At 48.2% G+C, this 21,312-nt stretch overlaps 2 protein-coding genes across 4 annotated transcripts; one reads left to right on the forward strand and one right to left on the reverse strand.

Moving 5' to 3' along the window:
• Positions 1-2,007: 2,007 nt before the first annotated feature.
• On the reverse strand, positions 2,008-18,349 carry LOC137144148 (hydroxyacylglutathione hydrolase, mitochondrial). Of its 3 annotated transcripts, none has more exons than XM_067534313.1 (10): positions 18,164-18,241; positions 14,106-14,170; positions 12,096-12,277; positions 11,470-11,534; positions 9,383-9,500; positions 8,215-8,323; positions 7,333-7,436; positions 6,805-6,906; positions 5,795-5,874; positions 2,008-5,056 (listed from the first exon to the last, which is right to left on the reverse strand). In XM_067534313.1, exons 3-10 carry the CDS (start codon positions 12,198-12,200, stop codon positions 4,957-4,959), a joined length of 783 nt encoding a protein of 260 aa, XP_067390414.1. In that variant the 5' UTR covers positions 12,201-12,277; positions 14,106-14,170; positions 18,164-18,241; the 3' UTR covers positions 2,008-4,956. The 3 variants fall into 3 exon arrangements, with proteins under 3 accessions (XP_067390414.1, XP_067390415.1, XP_067390413.1); XM_067534314.1 differs by lacking the exons at positions 14,106-14,170; positions 18,164-18,241 and adding exons at positions 13,543-13,604; positions 13,643-14,095; XM_067534312.1 differs by lacking the exon at positions 14,106-14,170 and having other exon boundaries at positions 18,164-18,349.
• A 541-nt stretch (positions 18,350-18,890) lies between these two features.
• On the forward strand, positions 18,891-20,204 carry FAHD1 (fumarylacetoacetate hydrolase domain containing 1). Its single transcript, XM_067534315.1, has one exon. The coding sequence runs from the start codon at positions 18,990-18,992 to the stop codon at positions 19,659-19,661; it is 672 nt and encodes a 223-aa protein (XP_067390416.1). The 5' UTR covers positions 18,891-18,989; the 3' UTR covers positions 19,662-20,204.
• Positions 20,205-21,312: the final 1,108 nt, after the last annotated feature.

The following is a 21,312-nucleotide window of genomic DNA, read 5'->3' on the forward strand; positions in this document are numbered from 1 at the left end:
CACCTGCTCCCCTTAGACCGATCGCTTCCAGCTCCGCGGGGATGGCCTGGCAGGGGGTTTGCTTAGGAGGCCATGAGGGAAAGGGAGAACTCAGCAAATTTATTTTTGGCAGGGAGGGGGAGAGTTTTAAAATATTTTCAGTCCACTCTGTGATGGGGAGAGAAAAGGAAACCTCAGCCTTTTCCCCCTTGAAATTCTGGATCTTTTTAAAACCCAGTCTGCCCCTCCCTGTTGTTTATCAGCGTAGACAGCTTGAAGCAGCAACCAGGCTGCTGGCACATTGCTAAAACACGTGCAAACATTCTGCATTTCTTTGCACCTAGACAGCGCTTTCACTCCCAGGGTCACATCATGTGATACACCTCATTTTACAGTTGGGGAAACTATGGCGCAAACATTTAGTGCATTGACTGTCTTTACTTCACATTTGTACAGCACCTAGCACAGGGAGGTCCTGAACGCTGCTTGGAGACCTCAAGCATTAGAGTAATACAAATAAATAAAAGTCAGTGACTTGTCCACATCAAGCAAAAAGACTATGGCAAGGCCAAGCCTAGAACTTAAGATATCCTGAAGCCCAGGAAAGCGGCTGTCACATAATAATTGTACTTTAGAGCAAGTGGGTGGCTTTTGTTTTAGTTTTTTTTTTAATTGAGTTAAAAAATTGCTGCCTTGCTTAATTAAACTGAGGGCTGATTGTGAATTTTAAGTTCCTAATCGCGTCTCCGTGTCTTCCTGTTTAACATAGCCAGGAACAGCATTCTTCTTTGACTTTTTGATGTCGTGAGTGTGTGGGAACCTCCCTGATGGGAAATAGCAAATAAAGGCCAGCCCACTTCAGGGGAAGGAGGGGCTAGAAACCAGCACTCCCAAATTCTAATCTCACTTTTGCCCCTGATTTATTGTGTGATTGTAGACACGTCGCCAACCACCCTGGACCAAACACAGCCCTCATAAGGTGCTAGAATCTCCTTCCAGTGCAGTGGAGAACCAACTCTTTCCTCCAACGCTGAATTTAAGCCACTAGGCCTCCATACCCCCCTCAGACCCCTGGAGATCATGACACCTCTGGGAGGTAACAATTTGCCATTAAGTTTAATTTGTAAGTGGGGAGAACAATGGACTATGGGCACCTGCTGGATTGGTAGCCCCAAGCGTTCAAAAAATCATGAGTCATACCCCCCCCAAAAACCATGAAATATAATGTGGTTTTTGCTCTGTCTTTTGCTTATTGAATCCCCCTGTGTGCATGTGGCCATGTCCATCCTGGTGGCTGGCTTAGTGCAGAACTTCCAACCTTTCTCCACACCCAAAAATTATAATTGTGTCCCCCACACCCCCATCAGTTCTCCCCTGCAACAGTCCCCCGCCATGTCAAAAAGGACACACAGTTAGAGGAACGGTCGTGTCAGTACACCAGGCTCAAAGGTTGTAGTGTGGTTTGGGTCTGTCTTTTGATTTCCATTTTAAATGAACATTGTTAAGGTCTGCCTTTTATTTAGGTACTTTTGAAAATGCTACCCAGGAGCTGCTGACTTTCTATGAAACTTAAGTACTTTTGAAAATTTTACTCCTTAAACCATTAGTAATAAGTAAAATACATTTAAATTGGCTCTTAATTCTGTCCTTCTAGATTACTGCCACTACTCATGGTTTGTTTACACTTCTCTCCACTTCGCAGTAATAAAAAAGAAAAACAGTTTCGACCTTAACTGAAAATGGATCAGTTTTAGAGACAGCTGGGAAATCTTTGTTCCTGCCGTTTTTCTGAATTTAGATATTTTTCACTTTTAAAAACGGTGTCAAACAGTCCTTCCCCTCCACCTTTAAGTCATGTCCCTTTAAAATGGATCCTTTCATCAAGTGACTTCACCGGACAGCGAGCAAAAAATTAACTCGCGTTGAAGAGGAGACAAAGTCCAGGGTGACCATGTTACTTAACAGGCAAAACAACAGGGAGGAGGAACTGGATTCAGTGGAAGCTGGAAATGACTCAGCAGAAGTCAGTTTCAGCTGTGAAGCATTTATTGAAAAACATACATTTAGTTTGTAACTGTGAGATCAGAAGAGACACAGGATGCAAATATAATTAGTTCAGTTCATTCAGATAGAGCTGCCAGAATTTTTAAGGTGTGGATTCTACCATCTTGCACTCAGATCAAGTCTCATTAGCAAGCGGAAAACACTTCATGGTCAACTCCTAGGGAGACTGCCCCTGCAAGCTTTCCTCCCCTCAGCCCTGGCTACTAAGGGCCCCTGGAAGCGCCACACAGGAGCCTAAGGACACAGAATTTGCACCATAATAGTGACAGGTGCTAGAAGTCAAGGTATTAATAGCAACTTTCATTTTTGCTGCATCTCAGCCATAACCACTGCAGAGCTTAAAATAACTACTACATTGGATAGTGTTCACCCACCCTCCCAGTTGTTATCACATGTCAAAGTGGGGGCACTATGACAAGGTTTATGGGGTTTTTCTTTTAAATGGAGAAGGGGAGGAGAGTGAAAGATGTTTGTAGTGATAGTCTTTCATCCAGGGCTCTGGGAGCACTTTACAAACCTGCACCCATTGCCTCAGGTCCCTAGAAGGCAGGGTAACACCTGCCTAGTTTAACCACGCAGAAATTGAGGGGCAGAGAAGTTAAGCAGCCTGTCCAAGGTCAGAAACAGAATCCAGAGAGGGGAGCTAGGACCCCTCTGCCCTAACCACCTGGGGTGGAAGTGACTTTTGAAAAAAATTATCCTCAAAGCGCAGCCCTCTGAAAACTCCAGTAACACTGGCTCTGTCTCGGAGATGCGCAGAGTACGACAGAATGAGCCGCTCGGATTAATAGGCTGCTTTTGGCCAGGTATTTAAAAGAAATCTTTTTAATACGGAGGCCAAAACGAACACTGCTTTGTGGCACAGATGGTAGGTGGGGAATGACGCCATGCAAGCTCCCTTCTCTGCATGCCCTTCCCTCCCCCCCATCAGCTCACTGAAAACCTATCTTCCAACACAGATGCTGAAAACCGTGGGCAGCAATTCTGGGACATGGCAAAATTCCATCAGAAACAGGACCTAACGTGAACGTTGCCAGTTGAAGGCTGGTCTCCACCTGTTACCAGATAAATCCACAGTCAGCTGGCCAAGGCTGTTAAACCATTGCACGCTGGATGTCCCGTGGTTTTAGTTTGCAGAATCTCTTCTAAGCAGTGCTGTGCTTTCCACAGGAAGTCTACATATCCCCACCCTACCCCCAACAGTTACAGAGAGATCTCGGAGACCATCCTTGAGTCTGAGAGACCAAGTGGTCCTTTTTGTCCAAAGTATCAAACCACAAGGAGCATAAACAAACCAAAAACCCAGAGGAGGGTTGGGAAAGTCAGACTTAATTCCCCCCATCGCTGACGTGCAAGGTCTCTGCCAGGAAGGCAAGGTTTCCACGCGGTCGATCTGCTTTCATTGTTCGCCTGGATTAACACCATGCTTAAATGAGCATAGAACTCTGGGGCAGGGCAGTTTCCATCACTCCTGTTTCAGGCTGGTTGCACACTCAGATCTAGCCATGCCTGCAGTTCACCCAGGGCGGGCTCTTTGAGTCTCAAGGGGAAAGAAAGGAAAGTTTCAGGAACAAAAGTTGTGTTGGAAGAGACACTGGTCAGCCTAGAAACCAGGCTTCAGAGCAGCTGAGCAACCATGGTAAACTTTGATTTCCTTACAATGAACTGGACTCTCTAGCGCAAGCTTCTGCTGGAAGACTAGGAGGTAGCAGGAGATAAGGGGGGTGGTTAAACCAGACAACTTTAGCTTCTCCTCTGAAGTCAGGTCCTGCAGGGTAGCCACTGTTCCAAAATAGCTGGTACCTGGATGATCTTAATATCCCCTGTTGTGTGTAACATCACAACAATAATCAGAACCCTTGAATCTTTTGGCTGGACAGGTCAGAGTCGGGCTAAGCCTGTTAGGTTGAAGTAGCATTGATTTACAACACGGCTTAGAGAAGCTATCCTGATGCCACGATGGTAGGAAAGGTTCTAGCTAGGATCTAACTTTTCGGACCTGCATTTACTCACTAGACGGGATTAGTTCTCTGTAGGATCATACTAGTCTATCAGCCAAGTCCCTACCGAAGGCTTGGTGTTGTTACAGACAGTATTCACATTATACTTTGGAGGGGAGTCAGTGGGTACGTGCAAGCTGTTTTTTTAAACCATTAATACTCAGCTGTTCATACCTGAAGGGTATAAGCAACATCATGGCCCATCGACCTGAAAAACTTGCTGTCTTTAGAAATGACCGCTCTCTCTAAGATGCAGAAGGAAAGGGGTGGGTAGAAGGGGGGAAACTACAGTCTCTAATGAATGCTTGGACAATCTTATTTCTACAGCCAAATGTATCCAGATACCAAGCAAGTTGGGCAGCATATTTAACGAATTAGGCCCTTAATTGTTGGTGGCAAAATGAGCACTACACCAAGTGAAATGAATGTAGATCTTCACGTGACACGATCAGAAAGGTGCATTTCCTAAATTGCAAAAGGATTTTTCTTCTTTTAGATCTTTAGACAGCCATTCGGTTCTGTGCAGTCCATCGTTTTGTTTTCATTGTCAAAGTCTCACGGCCCAAACCTGCAGTCCACATGCAGGCAGATCTCCTATAAAGCTAACTGGAGTTTTGATCTGGTAAGGATTAGACCCTTAGATTTGCCTTCCCCCCTCCCACCATCGCTTACTGAACATTTTTTAAAGGATTCATGCAAAACCTCAGTGCATCTGAGTTTGAAAGCCAGGAATAAATATTCTGTAACGTCTTATAAATATGCCATAGAACATCTCAACAAGAGCAAAGTGCTTTTTTCCCTTAAGACAATCAAAAAAAAATTAAGTGTGAATGTCTCCACCACAACAGAACAATGAAGATTCTAGTTCCTAAAACACGGTAAAACTGACAAGTAAGTGTTTCAGGCAAAGTACTCAGTCTTTTGGTACCCTGAAGTTATCCTTCTCTTTTCTGATGGCTCCCATTGTTCGAATGGGATCAGTTTCTCCAGCATGCTGCTGGACCGTCTTCTCTCTAGCAGAAGTAAAATAGATGAGCCAATTTTATTTCACCGCAATAGGAGTGTTTACCTTAATCATATTTTAACTCAAACCAGAATGCTAGTCTAACGAAGACCTGTTTGAGTTATGTCACACAAACTTCCGAGCAGTATTTCTTGCAAAGGGTCTGCTCACAAGATATTTTATCTGCCCAGGAAGACGGGAGGACATACCATTGTTTCTCTGAGCGGACAAGCATAATCTAAAACTCAGAGCCCTCTCAGAGTTCACAGCTATCTTGAGAATTTTTAAAGCTGCAATCACCAGCTAGAACAGATTGGAAGTGATAAAAGCAGCACGCTGAGTGGAGGTGCTTATATCTCCAGATTCACACTCTAAAAATATACAGCATGAACCAGGGACATATCACTCAGCAAAGAAACATATCGTCATGAGTCACAAATGTTCTAACATTCTTAGAAATAGCCCGTCACCACACCTTAAAATCGGTTGGCATAAATCTCCTTCATGATAAATAGTTAAGCACATGGGACAAGGTCACAGAGTGGAACAATTTAGTAATGCCACCCCATCAGAAGATCTCTTGCTCCCCAAAATTGTTTTACGCGACACCCGTCTCCATCTACACTGAAAGCTGCTGATGAAAGGGAGAGCAACAAGCTCAGATTGTTTCTTTCTTTAGAGGTCGTGCCCTCCCCATTGCCTTATACCCCCCGGCTAACACAGGGCTCAGTCACGCATACACAGATACCTCACTCGCATGAAGGGGTTGTATGTGAACTCTTCTGCAATCGTAGACGGGATGGTTGGCTCGCCACTGTCATATTTTGCCTGTAAAAAGGGGAGAGCTTTTTGCTTGATGATGGGGAGAGAAGTTAAAAGCAACGATCGTCGGTATCATTCAGCAAAGCTAAGGCTCTATGTCCGTGCAGTGTTTGCATTGCAGCTAACTGCTCCGAATACTCCCATGCCAGGGGCCCTCCACAGGCCAGGAAAAGGGGCGTAATCTTCTCCCCAGTGGACACGCACATGCAGCGCTCCAACAGCTCCAGGACGCAGGCAGCTCCATTCTTCCCGAGGGGTTATGCAGCAATAGCACACGTGCGTGGGGAGGTGGGACTGGGAAAGGCAGAGGGCAGCTGTACCTAGGGGCCAGTGCTGGCACAGGGCTCCTGCCACCGTCTGGAAAGGCCCCTTCGGCTTGGCTCTGCAGCAGCATGGCCTCTCTGCGTGTTCTGCGGGGAAAGCCCCCCTCCCCCGGCTCCCACAGGAGCTGCGGTCACCAGCCAGGCTATGGCTTCTTTGGCACAAAGGACCGGGTGCGAGCGCCGCCCCACTGCCGCCCCCAGCTCCTACTCCCTTCGCGCGCTTGGGTTCGGCAAACCGAGGACCCGTCACTGCCCTCTCACCCAGCCCCTGCCCTCCGTTCCTCTCAGCATCCGTCCCTCCCACCAACCTCCTCCTAGCACCACGGCTCCGCCCACAGACCTCGCACTACTTTGATGGAGGTGCACAGGTGACCTCTGCCGCCACATCGCTTCGTTACTGCTGCCCTACTTCTCCCGCCTCTTTGTTCGGCTCACTTGTTGCATCTTGTCCCACACTCAACTGTAAGCGCTTTGCGGCCAGAGCCATCTCTAGCTGCGTTTGTACAATGCCTCCCCTTCCAGGGCCCTGATCCCAATAGAGGCTTTGGGGTGCTACCCCCCCATAAAGAGAGTTATAATAATCCACTAAGCCGCATGCCAAGATCCCACTTACCTTAGCCCAGGCTAGTTTTTGCTGGATGGCAGCGTTATTGGGTTCGACGTGACGGGCAAATTTTAGGTTGTTGATAGTGTACTCATGACCACAGTAAACTCTCTAAGAGAAGGGAGGAAAAAAGTTAGTGCTTTACATCCAAGGATCTCAAAGCACCATTACAAAAGTCAGGGGTTCAGGGCTCATAATCCTCTAGAACATGGATATAGGTTATATCCACCTTACAGAGGCACGGGGGAAATGGAGAAGAGATTTGCCTGATGTTACATGGCAGAGCTGGGAAGAAAACCCAGGACTCCTGGGTTCTTTAAGTCCTCCACCCTAGCCTGCATTCCCTCTTTATGAGCAGAAGAAGAATCAGTGATCTAATGCTCCCTTCTCCATGGATCTCTGGCTGTTCTACATCCAAGACAGTCCCTGGACACAGCCAAGATCACGGCCCCCATTTTGAACAGCATGGTATTAGGAAGGTAGTCTGTAACAGGTTCATCTTGATTCATTTCCTAATGTGAGCTGAGAGATCCATACCGTTTCAGGGTCCAGGCGGCCTAAAATCTCTATCAGTGCTTTGTACATTTCCTCTGGGGTTCCCTCGAAGAATTTCCCACAGCCAGCCACAAACAGTGTGTCACCTGTGAGAGAGGACAGGACACAGAGTCACGACCAGACACGATTCTAGACAATCCCAGGAAAGTCAGAACCGTGGCTGGTCAAAGTCATCATTACAGGCAAGCTTCCCCGCCCAGAGCTTTGCCACTGTAACCAAAAGACATGGCTAGAAGGACGGGCTATAGATCCAAATCTCAGATGTAGATCATGGTGCCTAGCTCCTGGTTGTTTGGGTATGCTGACAGAAGCTTATTAAGGAGCAGGTACAAACGATCAAGTTCAAAGTATCACACCTACGTCACTCAAGGGAGGATCACAACCCAGGCTTCCAGAGACAAAAAGTTAATGCACTACCCACTAGCATGTTCGCCCACCTCGTCTCCTCTCCAGTTGGCTATGTAACCAAGAAAATGGTAAGAAAATACAGAAAAGCAAACATGGAATTTTGTCACAATTTGGCCTGAGACAGTAGGTACCTCAGGTTCTGAAGAACAAGAGGCTTAAGAAAAAAGAAAAGAAAAATGTTGAAACACCCAGGATCTGTTTCTGAGTGTTGAAAGTCACCCACAAGAAGCCCCATTAGAGTCTTGTGAACCAAGATAGCCAGGCTTATTTTCATTAGCAATAGCTCCTGTGGCCCAAGCCTCCATTGTTGGACAACTTTAGGGAGATTCCCAGTTACTGAGCTGTGATTGTAACAAGGAATAGGGGACAAACCTATGGGAGAACGTAAGCAGAGGAAAGACGTGCGTGTCTCAGCAACGCAGACTGCAGGCAAAAGAAAACCACCCAACTCCTCACCTGTAAAGACAGCAGGAGGCTCAGAACTATTTGGTTTAGTCACATAATAACAGATGTGTCCAGAAGTGTGACATGGTGTATAGAGGCATTTCACATTAAGAGATCCCACCTGAGGAGAAGACAAAAGACTGAAGGTAGGACACCGTGCACTGGCGTGAAGGAAGATTAATTCAATGCTTTTCTAGTTGTGCGGTTTAGGATGGCACAATAATTCTGCCGGCAAATTCTCAGAGCTGCAGAGTAAGATCTCAAGTCCAGCTGGTACGGGAGTTCAGCAAGCGTAAGGAGAGGCGAGCTTAACAGAGAATGAAGTGTGTTCCTTAAAAGCAAGTACAAAGGGAACTCCTCGTTTCTTTCCTTTACAGGCAGAGTGACTCAGGTTTTGGCAGTGAGCGAGGCCAAGACGAAGGCAAACAGACAAAACCCAAACAAGTTAATCAAGTGGAAACGGCTACTGCCAAGAGTGGTGTTAAAGGGGAACGTGGGTGATACCCAGAAACACAGACTACACGGCCTGCTCCCCAGGCTATGGGGCCATTTATCACAGGCATACGTTAACATTTAGCACCCTCTCCCCACGCCAGTGTCTTCTTGCGCTTCCTTTTTTGCTAAAGACATCCCTAAACACGTGTTTCTGGGACACGCAGAGTTCCTAGGCACCAGCAACACAGCAGCCTGTTTTACTGCACGGGCCCCAAACGGCGTCGGCAGATACGCCCACTGTGGTTAAAGTAAAGCTTTGTTCACATAATGTGAGTCTGTTTAACTTAGGAAGAGCACCGCCATTGTACTCGTCTGGCCTCCATCGCCAGAGTGTCTGAGCCCTCGCCATCTTCGATGCATTTCTCCTCACAGCCCCCCAGTGAGGCAGGGCAGTGGTGTTAGCCCCGGTGTATAGATGGGGAACAAAGGTGCAGTGACGTAGCCAAGGTCACAGAGAGTCTGTGGCAGAGCAGGGACTGAACCTGGGTCTCCCAAGTCCTAGGTTAGTATGTGAACCAATGGCCCCTCCAGGCCCTTAACAGCACAAGAACCTTTTTTTCAGTATTTAATTTTATGTTATGACCTATGGACCCGCTGGTGGCTGTCTAGGTAGAGACACAATTGCCTCTGTCCAGCTCTAAACAGGCTTCTCCAGTGGAAGACCCGTTCCAGATGTTATTTTTACCTGAAATGATGTAGAGTGAGACACTTTCTGTGTCAGGGCCCCTACTCGGTTGTCTCCCCCAAACACTCTTAGCCCGGGCTCCATCTTCACAAGCTTCTCGTTACCCCCAGCATGGTCCCTAGAAGGTCAAAAGGTCAGACTGTGGGAGGTCTACAAGACACAAGATGCGTTTCTTAAAATTTAGTTTGCTGCCTTGAGTTGTACGTCACTTTTTTTGGTCAGCTATTAATCCTCCAAAAAACCAACCAACCAAAAAAAACCCAACAAACAAACAAACAGGGGAGATGCTCCCTCTTATCCAGTTACAATCCCACAGGACTTGTGACCTTAAGACTAAGGACTAAAGAAAACTCATTGAGCCAGGATCCGCGCTGCCCCCATGCACCACCACTGGGAGTTTTATCCATGTCTGGGCTGTGTGATTTAGCCTGCAGACTCTGAAACTCCCTTGATGTTTGAGGCCCACACAATCTGGCCCTTTAAGTTTTATCCTGGAATGCAGAAAAGTTCCTTTTAGTATCAGCTACACAGGTATAAATCCAGAGTCAAGCTACTGATTGCAGTGGAGTGACTTCAGATTTACACAGGTGTGATTTCAGAATCGGATTTATCCGCTCCCCTTCTCCATTACCATTGCATCTGAGCAGCTCAAAATCTTTAGTGTATGTCACTTCTGTCCTGCAATCCCTTGTCTATAGTGTTGAAGCACTGGTTGAATCTTCCCCATCTCTGATACAGTCAAGCGCATCTTGTGCCCTTTATTCATCCTTCTGAAGGCCGCATGGACACACACATCATTCACTGAACTGACCCGCTAGAATGTGTCATTTGAAAGGTTAATGATGCTCAAACACACACACAAATCTGGCTCTCCTCTTTGTAGATTGCAAGCATTACTCATAAGGAAGTCTGGCTAGTTACCAGGCATTGAATTTTGTAGTGTAACCTTTTGTAGTGTCACCAGCTATTTTTTTCTGTTTCCCTGCACTTCGCCGCCTCAGGTCATTTCAATAGATTCCTGGTCACCATCTCCTCCGTGATACCATGCCCCGCCAAAACCATTCTGACGGTTAAGGAACAGCTGCAGTTTGACTCCATTGTTCAATTACGTTCTAAGAGGAAGAGTGGGACAACTTCTGCTGTGGGTTTCCCCACTGCAACTGGACTGAAGTCAATGGGGCAGGCACTCATTACCCAAAAAAATGCAAAAAGCAAGGCACGTTATTGAAAAGGCGTGATGGTTTGCAGGACAGCTAGATGAAGATCACAGATCTTGAAGGCTAGAAAATGCTGTTATGTTGTGAATCAACATGAGATTTTAGAATTGGGTCCTGTCGTCTTCTCTGCGGAGCGAGAAGAGGGGCTAAGGGGACAGGGGCCCACATCCTCAAAGGCATTTTAGGCATCTAACTTCCACTGAAGTCAGGTACCTAAATACTGCTGATGATCTGTGCTTGGGGGGCCGTCACGATGGGAGCGGTCCAAGTACACAGCTCGTTCACTTCAACGGAAGCCCCCTTGTGAGTTCTCTCCTCTTACCGCGAGAAAGCAGATAGTGTTGCCAGCTCCAGTTCAATAGCCTAAGCTCGTATGAAGAGGGCTTCCTTAGAGCTTTCGTGGCTACCAAACACAAAACTAGACAGTCACATAACACCCGCCACAGCCACCTAAACAAGACGCCAAGCGAGGCAGAGCCAAAGCAACTAGTACATCTGTTTTCTCACTCAGCTCTCCCTGGGGCTCGATTCTGCTCCCAGTTACGTGCGCACAGCATCCAGCGATGACTAATGCATGCACATAAGTGCAATGAAACTAGTCGGCAGCCTGCCATGGACTTCAGTGGGCTCTGGATCAGGCCCATTAAGCCTAACAGGGAATCTCCTTGTAAGAGAGCCTGCGAGGTGACCGGCTAGTACATTCCCACCGAGCCTTGGCTCCTCTGAGCAAGAACCCAAGTGGGAGGGGGAGGGGGGGCAGATTATCTGGAAGAACCACCCCTTGAATTGTGCTTTGGATGCACAACTGCCTCCAGAGGTAATTCTACCCTAAGGAAAACCGATTATAACATTGCAGAACAGAAGGGTTACCAGTGGTGATGGGTGGTTAGGACCGTAGTCAACTTCACGCCGTGCTTTCTGACCACCTCCACGACCTACAAATACAGAGCATCACAGAAACATTAGCATTCACGTCACCTGGCTTAGACATCCCCTCCGACATGAGTAGAGACTTTTGTGCCTCACTTATGGTTTGAAAAGAACAGAGCCAGAATCTGCATCCCTACTTGGGCCGGGCTCCCATTAACTTTGCTGGGAACTGTGCCGGAGTAAGGACTGCAGATCAGGCCACTGGGGCTTGCCAGATGGGATCAGAACATCTGTGCATCCAGTCCAATGTCCCACCACCAGCAAATACTTGTTACGTCATAGGAAGCCAAGGAAAACCTCCACACTGCACCCGGCCAATTGCACAGAGGGCAGATGAAAGGGGAAAATCTCCTTCCTGTTCACGTCCCGAAGAATAAAATCCGATTACCCTGAACTTAGCAGCTGTATCGGCTACTAGTTGTGACGTGGTCCAGCCTTTTTACCCCTAGCCAAGAGCAAGGTTCGTGGCCAGCCATTCCCTGCATTTCCAGTGCAACAGCTGGCCAAAGCCAACTCCCCTTTCACCAAGCAGAGCGTGTTAGCAAGAGCACCATGGACAGCGTTACCTTCTGGGGTTGCACGGGGTCAACAATCGCTGCCTCTTTGGTTTCTTCATCGATGATGAGATACATGTAGTTGTCCGTGAGGGCCGGAAGCAGCTCGACCTTCATGTTGGTCTGTGTGACTAGCTTAGACTTTCTCCGATCAGAGTCGGTATGGAGGAAGTCAGCCCCCAGCCGTGCTGGACCTGGGGATGCAAACGACATTTGAAAACAAGGGTGGCGCAGCAGGCAGACTGGCCGGGGGAAGAGAACGCCAAGCCTCTGAAGGGCTCAGTAGACGAGCAGCACGTGGCTGAACGCTGTCTCCTGCTGGAGTCAATTTGGGCTGCCTCACCTAGGAGGAAGAGCAAGGCTACAGGAGGGGCAAATCCTCCCAGGCAGGATGCCATCTGCCACAACAAGGAGTCAAATGGCTAACACCCAGCAGCACGGCCCTGCTCCCCCAGCAGCACCCAGGAGAAAATGGGGCAAGTCACCACAGAGATGAGACCCAGGCCTTGCCAGTCACCAATGGGCCTGTCTGCATGAGCAAAGTTACAGGAGGTCTAAGAATTTGAGACCTGACACAGAGGGGTAACAGAGCAGGCAGCGTGGGGTGGAGGAGGGCAGATAGCGGTCACAGCAACTGAACTACAGGATTACCAGCCAAGCCAGTGCACAGCTGAGTCAAATAAATAACTCCCTCCTTTTACAGCAAGTGTTTCTCAACAACAAGTCCGTGGACTGGCGCCGGTCCCGGAGATCTCCCTGACACAGTTTAGGAAGGCAGCAAGCCAGTCTCTGGTATCACAAAGGTTGAGAAACGCTGTTTTAGAGCATAGACAAGACACCTTTGGCTCATTTCTAGTAGGCACCATAGCAGCAATGCAGGGCAAAGGGGGAGAGAACGTGGCATTCTTTGCCGAGAATGCTGCACTCCCCTCAGCATCCAAGTTATTAACTAACACACGCTCTGGAGGAAAGGTCTGCGGCAGCGGGCTGCAGCCACTCAGCTGTGACAACAGAGGTGTTCTGCTGTTTGCGGGAGGTGAAGCGTTTAAGCAGATCCGAGACGTTTCACACGGAAACAGCCCAAAGTAAAGAGAAGCCTGTTTAATGCCACATGGCATCAGTATCTAAAACAGCCAATTGTCAGAAAGGACCAGCCATTGAAATGGTGCAGATGAGCAAGAGATAACAGCTCCCTGGGCTTCCCTGTTTCTAGTCACCTACTCATCAATTTCAAGGCTCCTGTGTGTATTTGTTAGGGGTGGGGGGGGGAGACATGCTCCATTCAGGAGGATTATAGTAGCCTTTAAAATCTTGCTCAGCATAAGCCTGTTGTCTGGGATGAAATTCACCCCTATGGAGAGGGACAGCACAAAGATACACAGGTGGAGATCGTCCCCGCCCCACAGAATTCACAGTCTACATTGAAAAGGCAGAGGCCCAGAGAGGGGAAGTGATTTGCCTGAGGTCACCCAGCAGCTCAGTGGCACAGCTAGGAATAGAATCCGGTCCTTCCACTCCCAATCCAGTGCCCTAGAGACTGGAGATTGTGAGGAAGCCGCGCGATGCCTTGTGCTGGCTTCTGTCCAAGGGATAATTTCACCCACAATAGACAGGAGACTATGAAAATATATATACATACATCTACATTTCTGGAAGAGGTTTCAAAAGAGGCTTTGGGATGCACAATACACAAGCATCGCGACAACAGACACAGCCCAGGCCTAGCGTTACAATCCAGCTTCATCAGTGCTGTGAGCATTCGACTTTAAACCACAACCACAGGCACACGCAGTCTGAATCCCTCCCGGGGACATTTCAAGTATTTCTGGCGAAGCCCGAGAACTGCAGGAGACATCAGCCCTTCGGAGACACAATGCTCCAACAGGAAGCACGGGGAAACAGACTCCCTCTGTCATTTTTTAGCCAGCTCTTAAGAGATGAGCTCAATGAGAGGCCTTCTACCCCAACCCCGCACCCATTTGCTCCTTTCCCAGGAATTTTCCACCCGTCCTCTTTCCTCACCTGGTTTGGAAGCCTCTATAGGGCAGATGTATGACAACGCAGCACTCAGCAGAGGCCAACAGCAGCTACAAGAGTAAACAGGGATTTAAGCCACAAGCAAGCTTCGGAGAGGGAGCAGTTCTACTGATCCACTATGTTGCTTGGCGTTCCGTTTACACGGTCCTCGTTGTCGGTCACTGCACCTCAGTACTCCACTCTACTGTTCGCGTGACAAAAACTGGAGCAAAACCGCGGTTCCTTTTGGCAACTGCGGCCCCATTTAGTCCAAAGCCCCACACACCCTGCTGACAGCAGCAGTTCTTGGTCTAAGCAGCAGAACCTGTTTCTGTGCCAACCCTGTCAGACTTTTCAGGCAGTTTCTCACTTGCCGTATTGCCAGCTCTTGCAATTTCATCATCACTTGGCATTTTTCCTAAAGCCACAGCTCCTGGAGTTAGGGGACTGCCTGAGAATCTCAGCTTGCATTTTTGAAAGCATGTTTCTAGCCCCACATTGCAGACAGATGACCCAAGCACACCCGAAAGGCTCAGAAGCCAAATCAAAAGCCCTAAATATTTAACTTTTTTTTTAAAAATTAAATCTCATGATTTTCTGAGACCTGACCTGATTTTTGAATGTGAACGCCTGGCAATATTGCACCTGCCAAGACAAAATGCCCTTCTCTCCCAATACAAAGTTCGCCCATGGCTAGATCAAATTCCTCAGATGAATGAACTTTCAGTTTGATCTTTGTCTTCTGGAAACCGGTGTTAAAACTGCCCCAGCAAGACTGGAGCGCTCTCCCCTCATTTGACAGCCTCATCCGGGAATTCTTCAGCCATCCATCTCCATGGAACAGAAACCAGCTGTCTTAATCCCAGAGAGCATTGATGCACAGCAAAGGAGACAACCGTGTTGCTTTGAATTGTGCTGATACAAGGAGCGGGTGTTTTCACTCTACGCTCAGGCCTCCGGCCCAAAGGTTTCTGAGATTTGGCAATTTGTAATTTTCTTGGCGTGCCATAGGCACCGAGGGAAACAAATGGCAAGCGAGGCGGCTTCTGAACACGCCTCCCAGCCTGTTCACTAACGTCCATGGTTCAGAGGAGACTTTAAAAAAAAAAAAAAAAAGGCCTTGTAGTCTTAGTAGAGCTTATAAAACAAGCCTTATAGCACCGTGTGCTACAGCTACTGCGGAGTTTCACTCCGCAACAATCAGAACCTCTGCAACCATCGTAGAACAGGCAAGTGTAATAGCCTGTTGGAAAATTTAGGAGGCAACACAGTTGAAGCTGTTGGTCCCTTTTGGCTTATCTGTTTGGCCCAGAGTCCTTAGTTTTCCCCTACGCCTCTGCCTTCCGCCTCATATTAAATTAGAGCCGTAAGATTAGTAAAGGAAGAGTGAAAGTCTCAAATTAAATGTAACACTGCCAAGAAAATCCCTAACTCTGAAGCACAGCAGAGTAAACAGGTAAGAGGTATTTGATGGACACAGAAGACACTAGCATCCCTACCTGCCAACTGGTGTTAGAGAGCAGGGAAAGCCCTTTCAGAAATATCTGGCATTCCTGGGATGGGGAAAAAACCCACACCAAAAAAAACCCCCACAACTAACCCTTCTCCCCTCCACCCCCCAAACTGGTGCACTCCAATGGGGTAAAACCATTTCCTCATCTCCCCCAACCTCTCCTACCCCTTTTATAGCTGTCAAGTGTGGGCAAGTAGAAGAGGGTTAAATTGGGCTGACCCTGCAAACACGTGTACATGCTTAACTTTTAAGAAAGCGAACAGTCCCATTGATTTAAAGGGAACTGTAAAAGTGTTTGTAGGATCTGGGCCAAAATTATTTACCAGATCCTGGAGAGAGGGTTTTCATTGCCTTTTAAATACCAAGAGGTTATTGTTCATAAATGTGACTGAATAAAGAAAAAGAAAAAGAAACAATCAAAGTGTGCATGCACTTTGAAACTCCTTCCAAATTTCCAGCTGTATTTCAGACCTACCTTTTCAGAGCCACTAACTGTTCTCATCTGGTCGACAGGTGTATTGTTTTTTATCTGTGCACGCTGGTGCGATCAGAACTAGTTCTGTTAAAGATGTCCTTCAGCCTCGTAACATTACATAACTGCTCCCACTATCTAATACCATATTGCAGCATTTATTCCAAAGCCACCATGTCATCCAGAATAAAGCCTGCTCTAAAATATTAAGGTCTAAGGGTTTCATTGTCATACTGGTCCTTAATACGTTACCATACTTGGGGTCTGATGCAAAGCCCCTTGAAGTCACCAGAAGATTACCACTGACTTCAGCAAGGTTTTGGATCAAGTTCTTTGGTCCTATCTTCTAGGACCACTCTTCAGTGTGCACGTGTGATTCTGCTCTTGAAGACAGGCGTGTTTGCAGATAGGAAACTGTTTACATTATCCAGCATATGGACATGTAGTTGGGACTAAGGGGGCAGGAAAGAAGCAGAATTTCATGCAAGATTGCAGTCCACGGTGTATTATGAATCTATTCCTTCTACACTATTTTGGTTTATACATTAGTAGCAATCAGATAGGAAATGTATTTATATTCTGAATCCAGTAAGTGCATACGTTGTGTTCTAGATTTACTGTTTCTTCTCCAAGCAGAATGACCACTGCTGCTACTTCTTACATCAGTTGTGATGTGTTCTCTTTTTGTTAGTACTGCTTGCATGGGGCCTCAATTTCTATGATTCACATGCCCCTGGGTGTTGCTACCACCTGAAAGCGATTAAGGCAACTTCCAGATATATGTCTGAGAAGGGCCAGTCACATCCACTGGGCATTTGTACAAATATAATTATCCTAATACTACTCAGCACTTCTGTAGTGCCTGATGTGTTCAAAGCACTGTACGAACACGCAAGTTCTGGCAAATGGCAGGCTCCCCGCTTATCCAGAGGGATGACATAGTTGCTGCTATAAAACTGCACAGTTTTCAAGTTTGACAGCAAAACCTAGTCAATAATAGAAGGTTTGGGGCCGTGGCTCTCAACCAGAGACGCACGTACTCCTGGAAGTATGCAGAGGTCTTCCAGGGGTACATCGACTCATCTAGATATTGGCCTAATTTTACAATAGGCTACATAAAAAAAGTACTTGCCACGTCAGTACAAACGAAGATTTCCTACAGACAGCGACTTGTTTATACTGCTGTATAGACACTGACATGCAAGTACAACATTTATACTCCGGCTGATTCATTTTATTATTTGGTAAAATTGAGAAAGTCAGCAATTCGTCAGTCCGTGTGCGGTGACACTTCTCTATGGTGAGGTCTGATTCTGTCAGCTAGTCGTTGAAGTGAGGTGAAATTGGGGGGTACCCAAGACCAGTCAGACTCGGGAAAGGGGTCCAGGCAGCTGGAAAGGTCGAGAGCCACCCGGTGACGGCAACGGGACCCCTGTGAAACCCTCTGCGCCAGGCCTCATGGGGACTGGGTGATAAATTCACAGTCAGTCAGCCCCTCAGAAGAAGGCCGGTCATCCTTCAGCTGGAGGTTTGTGCTGGTCCCCGCTCCCGTGAGGCCGACAACCCCTCACCCACAAAACACTGTCAGTTTACACATCCAGAGCAGGCAGGGCTGGGATCTCCGATACAGGCTCGGGCAGCCGCATGCGGGCAGGGGAGGCGGAAAGGAAAGAGACCCGGGGGAAAAAAGTGACGTTCACCTCTGTGCGGTTCTCACACACACACACACACACACACACACCCACACAATATGTAGTGACACCACAACCAGGGGACAGGGGCCGGGGTCACCCCCGCAGGGAGGAAGGGAAGCGAGGGGGGGTCCCGTTTTGCCCCCCCAGGGTCCCCGTTTCACCCCGGGGAGGGTTCTCCAGGGCTGCCCAGCGAGGTGCGCCCCAGCCCGATCCCCGCCCCGACCCACGGGCGCCCCCCGCTCGCTGCCCCCCTGCTGCAGCCGCCAGGGGCGGGGTGGTGCAGCAGCAGCAGCAGCAGCAGCACAGCGCCGGGCACGGCCGAGCCCCGCACCCGGCCCGGGCCCGGTCTCCTCCTCCTCCTCCCGCCGCCGCCGCCGCCACCTACCCGCTGCTCGCCAGCCCGCCGCGGCGCCCAGCCCAGCCAACGCGCTGCCCAGCCGCCGCCTGGCCCCGCACACCATGGTCCAGGGCCGGTCACCAGCCGAGCGGGCGGAAGGGGCTGCGCCGCCGCCGCCGCCGCCAGCGCGTTACACAAGAGCCCGGCTCCGCTCCAGCGCCGGCTCCGCCTCCGCCCCGACGTGACCGCCCCTGCCGGAGCCGCCGCCAGCCAATGGCCCGGCCGCCGCAGGCCCAGCTGGCGGGGGCCGGGCTGCAGAGGGACGGGTTTGTCACGGCTCCCCACCCAGGGCTGTGAATGGGCCCCCCGGGGGGTGCACCGAGACCCCCTGTTCCTTGCACCCGGCCCAGGGGCTGCAGCCCAGGGCGGCTCAGGCCTGCAGGAATGCAACGTCTTAGTCTTTAAAGCACCAGCGGGACCCGCTCCTAGCAGCAGCCGCCGCCGCCCAGGCCCGCCGGGTTACACGGACCCCCTGCAATGGGGCCGCCTGGCCCCGGCCTTGTATTCCCAGCATAGGGCCCGTGGGCGAGGCAGGCGGGCGGGCTGCACGCCTCGGGCGGCAGGGAAGGCGCTGCTGCCGCAGCTGCTTGGCCCCGGAGCAGGGGGAGCAGCAGGGGAGGGGCTGGCCCAGCCCGGGGTGTTCACAGGAGGGCGGCTCTGTGGGTGTTTTTTTTTTCAGCTGGCAGCTCTTGGATTGGTGCAGAGAGGGAAAAAAAACAACTGTCTCCTCTGGCCAGCCCGAGCTGTCATCAGCGGCTGGTCCTGCCCTGGGCAGAGTTCAGCAGCAGGCGGAGGTTGCAGCTGGGAGGGAAGCATGGCTTCTTCCAAGCCCTTGGCCAAGTTCTGGGAATGGGGCCGAAACATCGTCTGCGTGGGGAGGAACTATGCAGAGCATGCCCAGGAGCTGAAAAACGCCCTCCCCAGCCAGCCCCTTTTGTTCCTGAAGCCTTCCTCAGCCTACGTCCGGGAAGGAGAGCCCATTGTCAGGCCTTATTACTGCAACAGCCTGCACCACGAAGTGGAGCTGGGAGTGGTGATTGGGAAGAAAGCCCGTTCAGTCTCCCAGGAGGTTGCCATGGACCACGTGGCAGGTTATGCCCTGTGCTTGGACATGACAGCCAGGGACACCCAAGCAGAGTGCAAGACTAAGGGCCTTCCCTGGACCTTAGCCAAAGGCTTCAATACATCATGTCCGGTCAGTGATTTTGTGCCCAAGGAAAAGATACCAGACCCACACAAGCTGCAGATCTGGCTCAAGGTCAATGGCGAACTGAGGCAAGAAGGGGAAACCTCATCTATGATCTTCTCCATCCCCTACATCATCAGCTACATCAGTGAAATAATCACGCTGGAAGAAGGGGATCTGATTTTGACGGGGAGCCCCAAAGGTGTTTCTGCTGTACAGGAGCACGATGAGATACAAGCTGGAATAAATGGCATCCTCAGGATGCAATTTAAAGTGGCTCAACAATCACGCCCATCTTGATGGGAGAATCGGTCACTTTTCAGTTTTTGGGGGGACAGTGTGTTAATTTCACTCCACCGATGCCTTTTAAAACAGCCAAAAAATGAAGAAGCTGGCTGTGCATGTCTGTCCCTAGCAGCCTAAAAGGAATGTATCACCCAGCCCTCTTGGAAACAGTCAAGAATCGAATGTATTAAACTAAAAAATTAGATTTTGTGAGCCTTCTTCAAAAGGCCCCAGAGAAGGACTAACTGTTCTGAAGATCAAGTTTTTCTCATTACTGAATGGCACACAGATCCAGCTAAAAATATGTAAATGGCAGACAGCCACTCATCAAGCAATCTGATCAGTATATTAAATGTTTAACAGAAGCAGCTTTAAAAAGGAGAGCTGGGAATGCATCTGAGGGAACTGTTGTGATGAAATGGCTGTTTTGGAAGTATTCTAATGAAAACTGGTTTAAATTAAATGTTCGGTCATACTGTTTGCCCCAATCTTAAAAGAAATGTAGTGCTTTAGGCATACTGTCTTTAAAATAAACATTGATTTTTGTTAAGGCATGCAGCAGTCTTGGAAATAAGTGTCCACAAATTTAAAATTGTTTATGAAAATCAGCATTATCCTCAACACTTTTTTTTGTTAACTCTCCATTTCCTTTTTTGGGGGGCAAGGTGACATTACATGCATATGAAATTTGGTCTTGTTAAAGGAAAAATTCACTGCGGTATACTGCATCCCAGGTACGTGTTTGAAAAACAGTTTGTTTTTCATGACAGTCACGAAAGAAGCAAAGAAGGTTAAAAAAAAGTAAAGGAAAGCTAGCATGCACGATAGACTGTATATTTACAGAAAGTGTGATGGTGTATCTTTCTGTTCATGGCCCACTAGCTTGGAATTATATGTAATAGAAATCATGCAAGTGACTGCCAGGAGGTCCTGTTAACTGCATGAGCCTGCCAGTGGCTGATTAACAGTAGTTTGGGAGAAAGCTGGGTAATTCAAAGGTGAGTGCTGCATCAGGACCAGTCACGGGGTTATATGAGACAGAGCCACTGTAAAATGGAGATAAACAAGGCTCTCTTACTTAGCTAAGTGCTTTCATTTAGTATTTATTGAAATTAGCAGAACTTAAAATATACAATTATTTCTAGCAAACCCTTACTTTAAAGAGAATTACCTGATCCAGCTATTAGTTAAAAAAATACAGTTTTAGTGAACTTTAGCAGTTGGGATCCAGTTGCCACATAAGGAGGAACTATTTTAAGGGTTAAGACCCAATTGTGCAAACACTTTCTACACAGGATAGTATTTAAAGGGCTACTTTCATTTTTTTAAACTTTTAAAATTACATTTGTGATAGCCTTTAAACAACAGGTGCTGATTTTTTTAAAAAAATCTTTAAAACTCTTATTTAAAAAAATTCTTTCCATCTGATGTTTGTTTCTCTTTTACTGAAAAGATATCTAATCGCAAAACAGTTAAACAGGTGTAATCTCGTACACAAGTAATTTAGTCAGTGGAGTAATCCCATTGAGTTTGTGTTTCCTGGACAACATCCAGGCCATAGAGAAGAAACAATGAAACTGAGTATGTACAAAGTGCTATCAAATGCACAAAGAGAATAAAGTGAAAGCTTATTGTCCCTCACTAACTTCTTTCAATTATACTAATC

Source organism: Emydura macquarii, unplaced genomic scaffold (assembly GCF_026122565.2).
Source record: "Emydura macquarii macquarii isolate MOO-44397 ecotype Brisbane River unplaced genomic scaffold, CSIRO-AGI_Emac_v2 contig_3390, whole genome shotgun sequence".
NCBI classification, from domain to species: domain Eukaryota; kingdom Metazoa; phylum Chordata; order Testudines; family Chelidae; genus Emydura; species Emydura macquarii.